At 37.3% G+C, this 16,007-nt stretch overlaps 1 protein-coding gene across 3 annotated transcripts in view; it reads right to left on the bottom strand.

Annotated features, from left to right (window-relative positions):
• Positions 1-784: 784 nt before the first annotated feature.
• The window catches only part of ECI2 (enoyl-CoA delta isomerase 2), a 30,337-nt gene continuing 15,114 nt past the window's right edge, over positions 785-16,007 (bottom strand). For 2 of the 3 annotated variants that reach the window (XM_026114833.2, XM_026114834.2), the window contains exons 2-10: positions 14,417-14,579; positions 13,060-13,158; positions 10,858-11,049; positions 9,947-10,016; positions 8,036-8,138; positions 6,281-6,401; positions 3,091-3,180; positions 2,356-2,499; positions 785-1,510 (exon numbers count right to left, since the gene is read on the bottom strand). In XM_026114833.2, the coding sequence (XP_025970618.1) occupies positions 1,355-1,510; positions 2,356-2,499; positions 3,091-3,180; positions 6,281-6,401; positions 8,036-8,138; positions 9,947-10,016; positions 10,858-11,049; positions 13,060-13,158; positions 14,417-14,579 (1,138 nt within the window). In that variant the 3' untranslated portion in view covers positions 785-1,354. Of the gene's footprint in view, positions 1,511-2,327; positions 2,500-3,090; positions 3,181-6,280; positions 6,402-8,035; positions 8,139-9,946; positions 10,017-10,857; positions 11,050-13,059; positions 13,159-14,416; positions 14,580-16,007 lie in introns of all 3 variants that reach the window. The other variant, XM_064507089.1, reaches the window with a different exon arrangement.

The following is a 16,007-nucleotide window of genomic DNA, read 5'->3' as shown; positions in this document are numbered from 1 at the left end:
GAGAGCTCTGCTATATAAGCACTCTAGCTTTATATTACTCCTGAAGAGTACAGATTTTATTAGGTGTATTAGCACATCAGTCAAACCATTCTGAGCATTTCAAGAGCTCCTAATAGTTTGACAAATGTGCTTATATACATCAAATCTCTCAACCAGTAGACTGATGGGACCTACAGCAAGGTACTGAATAGGTAAAAGACAATAACCCATTAGTAACAGCATGTGCGTCAGAGTGTTTTGAAGGGGAGGAAGAACGGATGAAAATTTATCATAGGTTGTGAACATACAGAGGAAAACAGATTATCTGCAAGTGCTGAACTTAAAACACAAATGCAATATATGTGCATTTGATCTCTAGTCAGCCAGGAGAGCAACCAAGGACTCAAAAATCATTAAGCCAGACACATGACTTGGAGAAGACCTACCTATTTTTTCCCTTTAGCTACCAATTCACATCTTTTTCTTTGCGCAGAAAATTAATTTTGACAAGCTTGTATCTGAATGAATTTACCCTAGCGTATTTATTCACTCTTCTGGTGAAAGAGTAGTTTGTACTTACTATTTTGTTCAGTGGCTACCACAGTGAGATCCTAATTTGGTTGCAGGGATGCCAAGAAGCCTTATAAACTTACCATTATAGCACTTTTAATATTTAAATTTGCTAGTTTAACTGTTTTGACCCATTTCCTTCAAAGTACTATCAAAGAGGAAGAAATATTGCCCTTGTCTGAGGCAAGGAATTATTTTTAGTATTATAAACGAAGAACTTAAGAAGATGCCTATAAACCCTGCCAGGTAAACAGTTTATTTCGTGGTCTCTGAAGTGAATACTTCTTATAAAAGCAAGAGTAATACAACTCCAGGAATGTTTTTTAAAAGATTCCTCCTCCCTCACTGAGGATGCTTTACAGAAGTAGTAAGAACCAGCAAGACATTAATTAATTTTTTACATTAATACAGTATTTCCTGCCTGACAGATGGATAAAAAGAACGACTCATAAGTCAGTTATTGAAGAGCTATCGAAATACAGTGCTATTGAATCAGTTGCTTCTTTTGGAAGACAGTCAGCTCTAATAATTATTCAGAATTGTCATTGCTGCCTATGAAGTAGTGAATTTTTTTTCTCTCAGCATCACAAATGGAAGGATCCAGTGTACTTGGCATCAGAAATGTTTGGAGAGGTATCTCCTAAATATCCATAGTGGCTGCAAGGCACACAACATTGTTTTAATACAGTACTTAGAAATATACCGCATCAAGAAGGGGTAAGAATTATTATTTGAAAACGAAGTTTCTTAAAGATAAGGATATGTAAAGCTATTGTCAGAAGGTAGATTACCCTACTGGTAAATATTAGAGCTTTGATTTTTTCTGAAAGAAGCTAACAATAGCATTTAGACATTCATCAGATAACCATCTCTCCTTGAGGACTTCACACTCTTGATTGTTAACTGCATGGAGCTTCTCCTTTTCCAGACCTCGTAACAGTTGCTTTGACACTGCCAAGGACTGGAACATAAAAAGAGAAAAAATACTTGCATCCAATGAGGAACATGAATGAGGAAGTTTTGTTTCTCTATATCTTACTTTAACATTATAGAAATAGCACAATAAATACACAGTTGTACTCAAACTAAGTTGCATCAACATTGTATTTTAAGCCAGTCTTTTACCCACAAGCTAACTATTGCATTTAATCACTACAAGTTCTAATAAGATGGGGACTCATGGGGGAGCAAAACATCAGTCCACTCAGTGCTCATAATCAAAGTAGATGGGTGTAAAGAGTGAGACCTGTTCAACTGACTGCAGTGCCAAATGTAACTTGCATTATCGACAGTTGGTACAACTGTCCCTTCTTGTCCAATGCATCATAGTATCATTGTGACTCAATTAGTTTTGCAAAACCTGAGCTATTAGAAGTGAGCATGATGAGTGAATTCAGGAAAAACTAAAGCCACCCACCCAGCCTCATCCCAAGCACCCAAAAAACACAGTTAGTATAATTAATATTGTAGAATCAGCATTAAGGCTCTTAAACCTAAATTACTGCCAAAATAAAGATCTAAAAGGAGGAATCCAAGACAAGGGCATCTAGACTGTAAGTGGATTAAGTAGCTAATCTTTAAGGCATTTCTGCCAATGGGTCACAGAGACAAGCGCACATTCATTTGGGTAGAAGAGAGATATCTCTCTGTCAGCAGCAGAGGAACGGCAACAGACCTGTCTCTGAAAAAATATATTGAGCTTTATTTCAGTTAAGAATGAAGTGAAACCAAAGAACAGGGTAAGTCTGGTAGGAGGACTGAGAAAATTACAGACTTACAAGTTGGAGAAAATTTAAAAGTACTGACATTTTTAGGAAGGCTCGCATAAGCTTTTAGTCTTGCCCAAACTTCCTTCTGAAAAGTCCTGTCAGGAAAGACTTCAGTCACAAGTCCCTGGGCACAGGCTTCTGCTGCAGTCAGCTTTTTGTTGAAAAGCAACATCTCATTTGCCTAAATAAAGAAAAACAGAGAGTGTGATTAGATGAGACGCAAGACTTGAGGAATCTGACAGGAAAGGTGCAAGCTTCCAGTTCACATGGTTTTAGTCTCTTTGTTGTTAATGTCTGCCTTCTGAAAAGAACACAGCTCCTACTGTCCACCAACAGTCTACATGCCTGTTCAAGCAGAGCTCCAAGGATGTCACCTGAAGTTATCTCATCGTAAATTTTTTTTTTTTGTCTACTTCCTACAGTGACTCCAGGATTTCTAAAACTGGGATTGGTAGGCTGTACCTCACTGAATAGACTAGCCTTGATATTTTGAGGTTTATTAAGTACTTGCTCTGCTGCTTGAAGATTTAAATCTTTCTCCTCTCTGGTGGAGGATGCTATAAGACAGAAAACTTTCATCAACATACCAGCATGGACTTAGAAGTGTTCAGTACTGTTACGGTGCCTATGCTGATACTGTCATCACATTTCTTGATCTTTGGTTCAAGAGATGTCAACAGGAGCTTTCTTTGAGGACTCTTGCTGTGACCCCACTTGAGGATACCAACACAGAAAGGTCAAAAGATCCCACATATAGTATAGATGTTCTTACCTTGGCTAAGCCCATGATTTTTGGAAATAGATAGGAGGAACATCCTTCTGGACTCTGTCCAAGTTGACTAAATGGGGTGTGAAACGTAGCCTGGTAAAAACAAGAACAAAAAAAGCAAACCTCAGAACCAGTTCACAGGACAAAAGTATTAGGATTTAGTTTTCATTTTAAAGCTTCTGCTGTAACAGAGTTCACAAGAGATATATTTGAACCTTTACCATAATAGGCTTTAAATATTATCCGGTAACAAAGCTTCATCCTCTCACTGCACACAAGAACTGACTTTGTTTATGCAATGTGATTTCCTTATCTTAATAATCCCATTGATGAAGTTATCTTATTTGAATGGAACACCTGAAAAAACTAACTTGCATGTGCAAAATCTTTACAGAAAGGATGTTCATACACACCTGCCCTAAAAGTTATTAAGTACATAGCCAAATAATTTACAGCTAAGCAGTACCTTGCTGCCTGAAGGCACATTCTGACTTTGTTCCACTGCTGAAAAATGTAAGTCATTGTGAATCTTCTTTCCTCAAATTTTATGCAAATTTAAAAAGAATGTGTGACAGAAATGCATCTTAGGATTGTACAGAACAGTACCCTAATTGCAAATTAAAACTGAACCGCAGAACTTTATTTTTGACAGCTTACATCAACATCGGGCAAGGAAGACAAAATGCTCAATTTTATTTCCATTTAAAAATATGAACTGATACATGATGAGTGCAAAAGTTGCCAATGCAGCTTTCATTGTAATAGAAGGTAAGCATGTCTTACTGTACTACAGATAGCCTTACAGTAAGACAGATCAATAGCCTTCCTAAGCAAGAATGTGACACACACATAATTGGAAGTATGTAAGAAAACATTAGGCAACATCTGCCAGGATACAAGTTGGTATAACTGGTCCTGGTATAGGGAGAGATGAACCCTGGTATATCCCCTGGTAAGGGGAGATGAACTATACCAGCAATGCACACTGGTGCCCCAGGAACTGCAGCCAGATCCAAGCAGAAGGCAATTTTACCTGATTCCCAAGAACGCCGATCTGTTGTCAGACTGGTCTGTGCAGTGGCTCATAAGTATAGCTGGCAATAATCTGCTCTGTGAATACCTAGCTGGGAATAAAAACAGAGCCTGAACATGCTGAAGTAGGCTACTTCTGGAATAAGCAGCCAGTGCCTAAGGCGCTCCAAACAAACTGATGGAGAACGTGAAACTAAAAGATAATTTGGATGAGAATGACATCACTGCCTGAGAGTTTACAATCCTGGGAAGGGAAGAAGACAGAAGAATCACCTTTAAGAAGACTTCAATAAACTCAAAGATAATAGGAAAGCTCTCATGAAAGGCTAGGTGAAAGGCTCAGTTAAACCCTAGAGAAATCCTCTAAGAACTGTTCAAAGAGCACAAGTAAAAGCTGTCCTAGTGCAGGTAGGCAGATCCTAACATTGTCTCAGCTAAATGATAAGCTCTTCACTGACTTTAAACACAAGTACACAGGAAGTGAAAACTAGGTCAGATGACTAAGAATGAGAGTAGTATGAACATGCAGAGATTTAAAAAAAATGAGAAATACAAGGCACAAAGTAAGATTCACCTACCAGTGATTATGTACATAATAGAAAAGGAAGTCCAAATATGAGTCCACTACTCAAGTGAGAAGGATGCTACTGACAGGATGCCAAAATAACAAAACATTTAATGGTTTTTTGGATTAATCTTCAGCTAAGCCTACGCTAAGTTATGGCTGCAGGGTATATCCTGCTGAGGGGGAAGTGATTAGAATTCAAAATAGTCTCAATAGATTGGATAAGTATGAATAAAAAGATACCATTTAATATGGACAAGTGTAAAGTTTGGCAGGAATAATTGTTTAACTGGCAATTCTACAGTAAGGGATCCAGGGGTTATAGCAGTTCACAAGTTGTACACAAATCAAATGACATTCTGGGATATTAAAACAGGAACACACCCACAAAACATGGAGAAATACTTCTCTATTTTATATTGGTAATAGATGAGCTGGAGTGATGTGTCCAGTTTGTATCATGCTTCAAGAGAGACTTGGAATGACCAGAGAGAGTCCAGAGGAACATGGTCACAGGTCTAAGAAAGCACATGAGGAATGACTGAATGAATTGCCTTGTTTAGCTCCAAAAAGAATTGACAGAAAGAGTGGAGGTAAACTTGAGATGTATCTAATAGTTTTTAAGTATACCGGAGGCTCTTGCAAGGGAGAATGAAAAGTCTGTTCTTTAAATCCATAAACAAGAAACAATAGGTTCAGCCTGGAGCCAGAAAGATCAGATGGTGGGGAGCAGGGGAGAGAGAGAAGGAAAACCCAACAAGCTTCTAACAAAAGAGAGACTCAGACTGGAATAGACTGAATAAATCAAGTACATTATACAATCGCATGTCAGGAGTGACATGGTCCTAGCTGATCCTGTCTTGAGGCAAGCACAAGGACCCTTGCAGCTCAATTTTCCTAAGTCTCATAGTGATAAACCACCGACCCAGCAGGAACTTCAGGGGAAAAAATCCAACACAGCTGCTGAAGAAGGATTCTAAAAGTACCACCCATTATAGACACTTCCAGCTCAAGAAGCAACAGCTTGCCTAAAATGATTTAACACCTGGGCTTAAGTTCTATGTTTGTTTACTAACCTTGTACAGAAGAACAGAGGGAACAAGAAATAACTGATATAATAGGATTCTGTGCTATGCTTTAATGTAGCCTTTTTGTACATTTGGCAAGTTTTCTTAAAAGGAATCTTGAGTTGGGTAAACCACAGCTTTTCGAGTTGTCTTTAAACATAGATTTGGTAACATGCTAGTTACTGCACTTCCATTCCATAATAATCTTTTGTTCTCACCCCCCACCTCGGCTCAAGTGGCTTTGCAGTTATCATCTCACATCAGCTACTGTACCTTTTGATACAGTAAAGGGTACAGTAAAAAGTTTCTAAACTGGAGCTCAGTACCTCAATAATGTAACTACAGCAGAGAAGTTCCGTGCATGTTAAGCATCGGCTGATGCATGACCCTATGTTGCTAATTAATATAGGTGTTCTTCAATGTGACATAAGAAGTTCTTACACTCGTGTGTGCTTTTCTGAACCAAATACTACTTGCTACAGAAAGACCTTTAAATACTGTCTTTGGATCAGCTATGTAATGTATTTACCGTGTCAGAAGCGTAGACAATGTCACACAATCCAAGGAGTGTTACAGAGATTCCAATGGCTGGGCCATTCACCACTGCAATCAGTGGTTTAGGGAAATCAATAAAGTGGGCCACAAACTCTCTGGAGAGAAGGAAAAACAGAATGTGAGAGTAAGATGCATCCTAGTCTTTTTTTTTTTTTTTAATCAAATATAAACTGCTTTCAAACAGACATGATTAGGTACTGCAAAACAAAAAATCATGGGCTATATCCTAGACAGCATATGTTTTTGATCCTTTCCTAAATGAATACTGACAAAGAAAATAAGCACTACCTGAAATACTTTTATGTCCTGACCAAGAACCAAATATGTGCATGTCAGCCCAGCTTTCTTAGATGCTGCAATCAACTTATGAAAGGGCTCTCTTCTTCAGCTACGGTTACTGACTACAGCTAACTACCAAGAACAATCTTTTGTCCTGTCTACCTACCTACCTGCCTACCTGTCTATCCATCCCAATTCCATTCTTGGGATATTCTTTCTCTTCACAGATTCTGTTCTGCAGTGAAGCCCCAGCAGCTACCACGACACAGATTTCCCTAGTGCTCTTCTGTATAGGTTTGAAAAAGAGTGTTTTGTTATATTTGACAGCTGCTTCACTATCTAAAGAGTGCAAAATATATTCTCAAAATATATTTTTTTCAAAAGTGAACAGTCGTAAAGACTCCACTTCTCCGGCCTCTCTGTGCATCAGTTGTAATGAAGCACTGCACTTGTGCAATATTAACAGGATAAAAAAGACAGTCTTCTGACAAGAGCAAGGTGAAAGATCATAAAGTATACATGTTAGACTGTGCATTGTGATGAATGTCCTACAAAGCATGGCTGGCTGGAACACTTGTCAGATACTGCTGAATAACATTTTTGTAACAGTTTAGGACTGTTGTCATTGTCACTTTGCAGGGGCAACTGTGATCCACAGATAGCTTGCATAAGTAAAAGCCACAAAACTGAGTACTTGCAATTCATCTTTAAAACAGAAATCAAAACCACCGTTTGCTTTTCTGCATATTTCATCAATTGCAAGTGCTTGAGGTAAGAATCCAAACCCACAAGCATCTCTCGTCACGTATAGATGTAAAAGGAAGACAAAATCTGCTTAAAATTGAGTAGGAAAGACAGACTGTTGTTTGTCCCAAGAACCACTTCAGCCACTGTGTCAGATGATGTCCCTCATCTTCCTTGACCTTAGAAGATAAACTAACTTAACATATAGATTGAGACTCAAGGATGGAACTAAGGTATCAGACTTCCTGGGCCATTTTGGGCAAGCCTGCTGCACCTAGTCTCTATTCAAAGCAACATGCTAGTGCATTGTTTGATAGGCAAAAAAAAAAAAAAAAGAAAAAGAAAAAGAGAGAGCGCATTTTTTTCATTGTAGTTTACAAATGATAAAAACAAAATCCTGTTTTTAGCATTATATCTGCACATACTTTGGGGCTTAAAGATAAAATCAAGTCTCTAGCATCACTGTACTTAAAAAAAAATTTCTAATATGCATCTCATTTCCTCTTTTATTTGATGTGATTAATACTACTTCTCCCACATAACTCACAGTGTACATCTACACAAGGACTTTTTGACACAGTCATCTAACTGGATGTATTGTACTTAGCATAACTCAGTCCCTACTGTCATGCTTTCTAACAATGCCTGCAAATCATATTTTACCCATTACAGTAATTTATGTATATATGAAACCAAGATGATCTACTTGAGTAGTACTGCTCCATTTTTTGCCATCTTCTCAGTTTCACCAGCTTCGGCATTAGTAAAATTATTCAGATCGTTTCCACTACAATAGTACTCTCCATTTCCTGCAGAGAACACATAAATAAATGTACCAATGTTTTCTGAGTGGACAAGATAAAAGACCTTCCATGCATTACAGTTACAAAAGAATTTCATTCTAACAATATTAAGTAATTAGAGGAATTGTCTCAAAGTATAAACAGTATCTTAAAGGACATCTACAGTTTAGAATAATACTGTCAGATGAAAAGTGCGTCATTTCTTTCTTTCCCTGAGTACTTGCTTAGTTTTCTTCTGTCAGTTCACAATCATTCACACAGCAAGTAGTAAGAAATATTTTTTAAAACAAAAAGAATGTATATATTAAAAATATACATACATACACATACATATGTATAAGTTTATGCATCTCCCTTCACTCCCCTTCAAACTGACACAAGATTCAGAAGTAAACAGAATAACCTATTTAAAGTGTAGTGCAAGTTTCACTTTTATTATGTCCTATTGGGAAAATGGCATAGCAGTCTAAGGAGAAGAATGACAGCACTGCATTGAAATCATTGTACTGAATGATGTATTTTTCAGTAGAAAGTAGATAACCTGTTGGCAAAGGTATAAGAGAGTTTGAGGCACATTGCAAAAAGCAAGGAGTATTTAAAAGCTACAGAGGACAATGACTGCATGATTTAATTCTCTAAATCATCCTCTGTTCCATGAGGACATTTACAGGATCAGGCTTTTCTGTTTAGTATATGTATTCCTTTATGCTGCAGTGCTCTTAGATAGTAAGAGTTCACAGGGAACAGAAAGGTTTGTGCAGGAGAGTTTGCAGTTTACTCCTAGCTACGCACTTGCTACACATTCCAGCTGTGTGAAGAGCCTTTCTCATGCTGTAAGGATTGTTGTGCTTAGTCATTGCTAATGAAAGGAAATTCAGTGTCCTGGGAATATGAGGGTGATGGTAAAGAAAATAGCAGACATGAACACACACAACTACCTCATAAGTGACAAAGGGTAAACTGGCTCAAGCCCAAATCACCTGATGTCCACACTACTTAGCTGCAAGCCTCAAGCTTTGACTAATTTCCTAAATGCATGCGCAAGAGCACACCTACCTGCAATGAAGATGAGCCAGACAGGCAGAGCCTGCCACAGCCATTCTGTTCCTCTCACCTGCCCTTGCCACAATGTTGTTCAGTTGGTATCAGATAGAAACAGACCAAAGAGTCCTCTCTAGAATTCAAACATGATGTCACCAGAGCAGCGTGACTTCACAGGCAGCATGACTTCGGACTGCCCTTTCGCACTATGGCTGCAGTCGTCCAGTTGTACACATCATGTGTCTGGTGACTGGGATGTATACAGGTGGGCCAGATTGCAGCTTGTCTGGACAACTCTTTTCCAAGACAGCCACAGAAAAATCAAAATCAGTTATCAGTTTTTTGTATGATCATAAGTAAAGATGCACTGTAAACTTCTGTTGGGCATTCCAGTGCAGTATTTGAGGGGTTTGTTTTTAATATGTTCTGATGCATGACAGAGGTAGACAAAATTGACTAAAGCCATCCAGATGAACTCCAAAAGCTATAGTGAAGAAGCTGCAGAGCAGAGAGATCAGCTATTTAAAAGTAATACAATCTTTAGAGTATCCCATGTTCATCTTGCAGCAAGCCTGCTGAAGAATTTGAAACACCATCTTGACAGAATTTTGCCAAAACACTTTGGAAAACCTTTGGTCTATACTAAAGGAAGCAATTTCCTCACTTATACACAATTCTGTCTTAGCCTAAATACAGGTAGATAGCTCATGTCAGGACTGTACTTTGGCATAAAATAAAATGAATGTAAGAGAGGCATAAAAAAAATGCAGTACCAGTAATAACTGCTATGGTAGAATCATTTTTGGCAGCTTCTTCAAGCGCTTTGATAATTTCTCTGTACATCTGCATAAGAGGAAAATCAACAAAGAACAGTTGTGATGCTTAAGAGATCATAAAAAGGAGATCCACACTGACAACAAGGAATTTGAGAGATAGTTTAAGTATGGTTCTTTTAAATGCATAGAAAATGTGCATCCACAGGAAGTTAAGTATGGCACAAAGTATTTCTGACCATAAAGACACAAGCTTGCAATACTCAGACTTCCAATGCAAATCTAAAGGTCAAAATAAGGTCTTTTGTGAAATAAACATTAACTGGAAACAGCTTATTTTAAAACCTGAAAAGTAGTATGACAAGTGGGCAAAATAATATATTAAAGAATTAGGGGGGGGGGGGAGTCCCAGCTCTGGCATTTTTGCAGTTGTGAAACAGGATGATTACGTGGCTTCTCCAACAAGATGGATTTCCTCATGAAGATAGCTATAGGAACAGGACAACTATCTAGACACAAATACAACACTGCTGAGCCAAATGAGGCTGTCCACATTCTTTGTTAGAAGCAAGACTATAGTCAAATCTTGTCTCCAAAAAGCAAACTGGTGTTCCTACAGGTTGCTGTCTCAGTTTAGTGCTGACCATAATTCTATCCTAACTTAAAAAAAAAAGAGGCACAGCAAACCCCAATCTTTTAAAAGCCTGTAAAATGTTAGCAGAGTGGTTTGACTTTGTATGGCATCTCTATACCTTAGACTGTCATTGGAGACAAGGCATTAAACCTTCATAAGATTCAGATCACTATGCTTCAGTCAGTTTTGCTAAACCTGTAGCAATGATCCTTTAAAAGCTTGAGTAACTTACCCATGAAAGAAAAAACAGTTAAACCTCTCAAGTCAGTTTCTTTACCTTATGGCTGATGGCATTTTTCCTCTCAGGTCGGTTAAACATTATCTTTGTGATGTTGTTTTTGGTAGTAACTATTATTGTCTCATAGCCATCATGTCTGCTCTCTTCTGGAGCAGCATCTTTCACCTGGCTAGAAGATTCTGCAGAGACCAGACTTGAGACAAGCTCAGTGTATTTCTGTTTGGCATTATCCTGCAAAGAGAAAAATCCCACAACATTATCAAATGCTGAAATCCTAACCAGTTTGTTCTGCTATTCTTAAAATGGGAAGCCATAAAAAAAAAAAAAGGGTGCATGACCTCAGGATAAACGAAAAAAAATCTCTCCATTAGAAAGTATGCTAATTAAGGTGAAAATAAGAAGGTACTGTATTTAAATACTGCAGATTGCTGTCTTCCAGGTGGATTTAATCACAACAAAGGATCTGCAAGATAAAGTGCATAAATGCCGGACGATAATGACAATTTTTTTGAGAAATGCCCCCATCCGTGTCTGAGAATACCTGAAAGCCCTCTATCATAATCACAGCATTTACCCACTTCAATTCATGAATCCTTTATTGCTGCTTTCCAGTTGGGCATTTCTCCAACAACAAAAAAAAAAATTTTTGTTTTAGAACATTATGTTTTGCTGGAAATAAGAATACTGAAATGGGTCCATGGCATTTAAAAATTGCTTACAGATGCTAGTTAGCATTTAGCACAGACATGACATGCAAAGGCCTAAGAACCCTGCCCCCCCATGTCTACAGTAAGTAGTGATTAAAAAGAATTGTAAATGCTTGGTTGTTACAATCTATTTCCTTGAAATGATGTTATACTTCAGGAATTTCTGTAATCTCTAGTACATGAAAATATTTATTCCCTCTCCACTATAACTTCAAGAGTAGAATCTTCTCCTTGAGTATTTGTTAGCTACTCCGAAGAGATGCACAGTGCCATGGGGGGGGGGGGGGAGGGGACCACAAAACCTTTCCTAGTTCCTGTCCTTTCCCCAGCTCCCCCACAGTGATATCCTGACCTCATTGAGTTCCTTTCAGCACACACAAACGAAATAACCCAAAGCACGTGGAAAAAAAAAATTAAAAAAAAAGGTTAAGTAGTTATCTATGTGTTAAGTAGTATCTAAGACTAACTTCCAAAACTATTCCCGAACAGGAGGCCTAATGCATTAGTGACACAGCTTGTTTGTAAAGCTTATGTTTCCTTCATTTACTACCAGCAGAAGAAACTGTGCTATGCATAATAGCTATGTGTAATATCAGACTTAAGACAATCTGCATGAAAATAGAATACTTATGTACCTTTTACTCTATATTCTGCCTGCTCACTTCGCTTGAGGTAAAGACTTCTCAAAAGGTTGTAAAAGGTAATAAAGATCTCAAGATCAACTGAGCAAGAATGAAAAGAGGCTCTCAATACACCATTTTTATTGCCACTTTTTTCTAGTCTTTTAGTTAGAGACCAACTTTTTAAGGTGACAAAGTTATCAATAATCATGCTGGATTCATGGATTTGTTCTTTGTCTAAATAGGGAGAGAGAGAAAGAGACAGATAGACAAGGTTTAATAGTATGTGAAATCACAAGAGAGGCCTAATTCTGTTCTCGAGGTAGACTTTTCATTTTGGCTAAAGCAAAACTGTGTACAAATCTTCACCATTTAACCTTCCTCCGAGGGCATCTAATTCCTGTACTTCTGTATTTGACAGAAAGAATGGATAAGAATAATTAATGACTGGTAGGACTTGCTACAGATGGAATGTTTTCTCCTCCTCCCGACCCAGAGTTTCAGTCTACCTCCATATAATAGTAAGATCTGTGAGAACAACAGAGAGAAGGATCACAAGTCAAGGAACACATCTGTAAGAAGAGTGAGGCTCAGTCCATCTCTCTTAAAGGAAACAGTAGAATATGACATAATGTTAAAAACTACATTTTTATTGTAAGCTACCCCACACGTAAGATCTCTTACACTGGTGGAAGCTGTTAGTAATAATTTAAAACTAGGCTTACACAGGAAAAAATTCTCCAAACATTAAAGTATTAAAATGATTATGAGAATACAGTGCAAAACATTTTGGTGTCTGAAGCAGAGGCCCTCAGTGAGCACATAGTATGTTAAGACAACATTCATTTAGAAACCAGGCACTTGAAGCTACAGTAATTCACAAAGTACCTAAATGAAACTATAGATATCATCACCTGAGACAAATTGCCAAGAGAATTCCATGCATCCCATTTGGCCTTCTTGACAAAGTCCAGCATACCTGGTTTTGGAGAATTGCAGGGACCCTCAGTAGCCTGGAAAGAAAGTGAAACAAACTTATTTAAATCTTTGATTAAAGTTCAGATGTCTTGGTAGAAAAGAAAACAGCCTTTAGGAAGATGTATGTGATCAGAATACAAAATTCAGCTCTGAGGGAAGGAAAATCTAATTGTTGGGCTGTATTCAGACAGTCTGCATACCATGAAACTTCTATGCTTGCCATTTCCTAATAGCTGGTGCTGGGCTTTCAGATGCCCCTAACCAATAAGAGACATTAACTTCAAAATATACATGCATATGTTCTCAGCAACCTATCTCAAAATTGTGAAAGCTATATATTTTAAAAGAAAGTTTTAGAAGTGTAAGTTGTTTGAACAAATATATCATTGCCTAAGATCTATTAAGTTGGAACTAACTTCAAAGCTGGCCCTGTTTTGAGCAAGGTGGTTGGACAAGATGACCTGCAAAGTTCCCAGCTATCCTAAAGTACTCTATAATCAATTTTCCTGAAGAAAGGTACACTATCAGAGATAAACATATCTTTTCTATCTGACAACTCTAAATATTTATGAGCTTATTATTGCTAGTTGCTGAAATTACCTGAAACATTCTATTGTTTTTAAGAAGTTTTTATTTAAAGGAATGATTGATTGCCTTCTTCAATATAAGAAGCCACAGCCTGTACTGACCCTGTAGCCAGTCTTGATCCACAAATACTTCCCTAAATACCAGTACAAATCCCCCTAAGGACTTGCAGCTGTATCTACAGAGTCTCCTTCTATGCTGTAGTGAAGAATAACCTTTACTCAGAGTAAGTGTGGAGAAAGAGTTCCTTGAATTAAAAAAACAACCCCCCCCCCACACACACACAGAGTCAACTTTCAAATGTCAATAGTGCTAGATTACAGGACCAGCTGACTGTCTGCAGATAAAACAAAGTTAAGAGAAAGCATGTGGCATTCTCATTTTTCCTGGACACCAGCAATTTTCCTGTGCTGCATCAATACAGGGCATATTATATGGAAGGTGTCACAGTGGATGTAATTTGGCTGTGTTCCATTGAATAAGGTTTCTATTCAAAGGGCATTTTACAAGATGAAACAGTCTGCCTTTCCTCTGAATGCAGGCAGAGTTTGAGGTGCTAGCATTTTGAAAACAGAATTTGACCATTTGAAATGAAAAGCTTGTTAAGACAAAATACGTTGGAACAGCCCACATGTTAAATATATATTTTATGGGTCCATCCCCTCAGATTATAATTGCCCCTTTAAAAACAAAACAAGTCAAACCCACCTGTTTAAACAAAGCGTAGAGCTTCAATTTAACTTCATTCCCAGGATCCTTTTTCAAAAGCTTCAGCTGCTCTTGAGCCTTTTCAAAATCTTGCTGGCTGACTTGCATGGTGGCCGCAGTCATATGCAGATGAATTGCTGGAATGCAAAGAGCTTGCACTCGCCTATTATTAAGTGGGAAAAAAATCTCATTATTTTTTTTTTTTTAAGACTAGAGAAGAAACAAATATGCTGATTTTAAGATACTTTAAGTAAATGCAAAACATTAAATATTTGTACCTGCACTGATCAAACAACAACAAAGCAAAATATAAGAAATTACAAAAAAGTTGCTTTAGAAGTTGGGTTGAGCTATAACATAACTAACATTTGGAGAACAAGACATTAGCTCTCTCTAGTATGGAAAATGCTGGATTTAATGCAAGAGCCAAGCATTAACTAGAATGCTGCCAAATTACAGAGGAGAAACTATGCAGTGATATACCAGCTGATCACCTACAGACCACTGAATGGCAGTAGCAGTAAACTAATGTTTTGCTGTTTCTAGAACAAATCATAGTCCTACAGGTTCCAATCACGACAAACAAATACAGATTTTTTTTTCTTTTTTAAGTTTTCATCTCTGTATACAATATTAACAGCTTTATATGCCAATGAATTAAACAGTAGCCTGTCTGGTTTTCACAATCTTCGCAAGTTTTGTGTGCTTCTAGCTCAAAGCATCTTCATCTAAAGGCTTGGTTCTGCTATCAGGGCAGTATAAATCAAGACTAATTTCAAAATCTACTTTGCGGTAAGAAAAGGATTGGCTGTAAAACAGCCTGTAGATACTTGAAATAAGAGTTGGACAGAATATTCTGGGAAAAGAACTTGCCAGCAGAAAAAAAGTAATTCCATCAAACCAACCAAACCAACCCTGATAACACTATGTAAAAGCAGATCTATTTCAACAAAGTTTGGAATCTAAAAGAAGCTTAATAATTTTGACTTGTTTCAATAGGGCAAAAGCATGTTGTTTCATTTAAATTCCAGTATATTTAAGAATATTTACTATTTTAAAAATGTTAACATGTTATGTTTCAGCTGATTCCTTCTGGGCTTTTGGGGAAAAAAAAAAAAGATTTTTTCCCTTTGTAATTTGCACAGAGACACAGCTGCCATGTTAGAATATCATGCAAGATCTAGTTCATAACTAGTCACATTTTAAAAAGTAATGATTATATGAAATGCAGACCAGCAGAATGCTTAATCACTAGTTTACTCTGTTAACATTTGATCTACAGAACAGTAATTTTTCACTTTTCTATCATGAAAATTCTGCCTCTTTATACATCTAGTCAGAATTTTAGAGAAATAAGAAAATGCTGCCCATTTCAAAAACATCCTCATTACTCTTATTTCTTAAATAAAATTTATTTTCTATTGTAAGCCTAAAAATTAGAGACAAGAAGTGTGAGGAATGACAACAGTGTACAATGAATTTTATTACTTTTTAAAACCATCCAGATACAAGGTTTTAGTTACCTTGCAAAAACATTTGTAAAATCTATTGGTTTTATGTTCCATTATGGCCCTTCTGCATTAATGAAGTC

This window comes from Dromaius novaehollandiae, chromosome 2 (assembly GCF_036370855.1).
Source record: "Dromaius novaehollandiae isolate bDroNov1 chromosome 2, bDroNov1.hap1, whole genome shotgun sequence".
NCBI lineage: Eukaryota > Metazoa > Chordata > Aves > Casuariiformes > Dromaiidae > Dromaius > Dromaius novaehollandiae.
The sequence above is the reverse complement of the archived record's forward strand: the minus strand, read 5'-3'. Positions and strand labels throughout refer to the sequence as shown.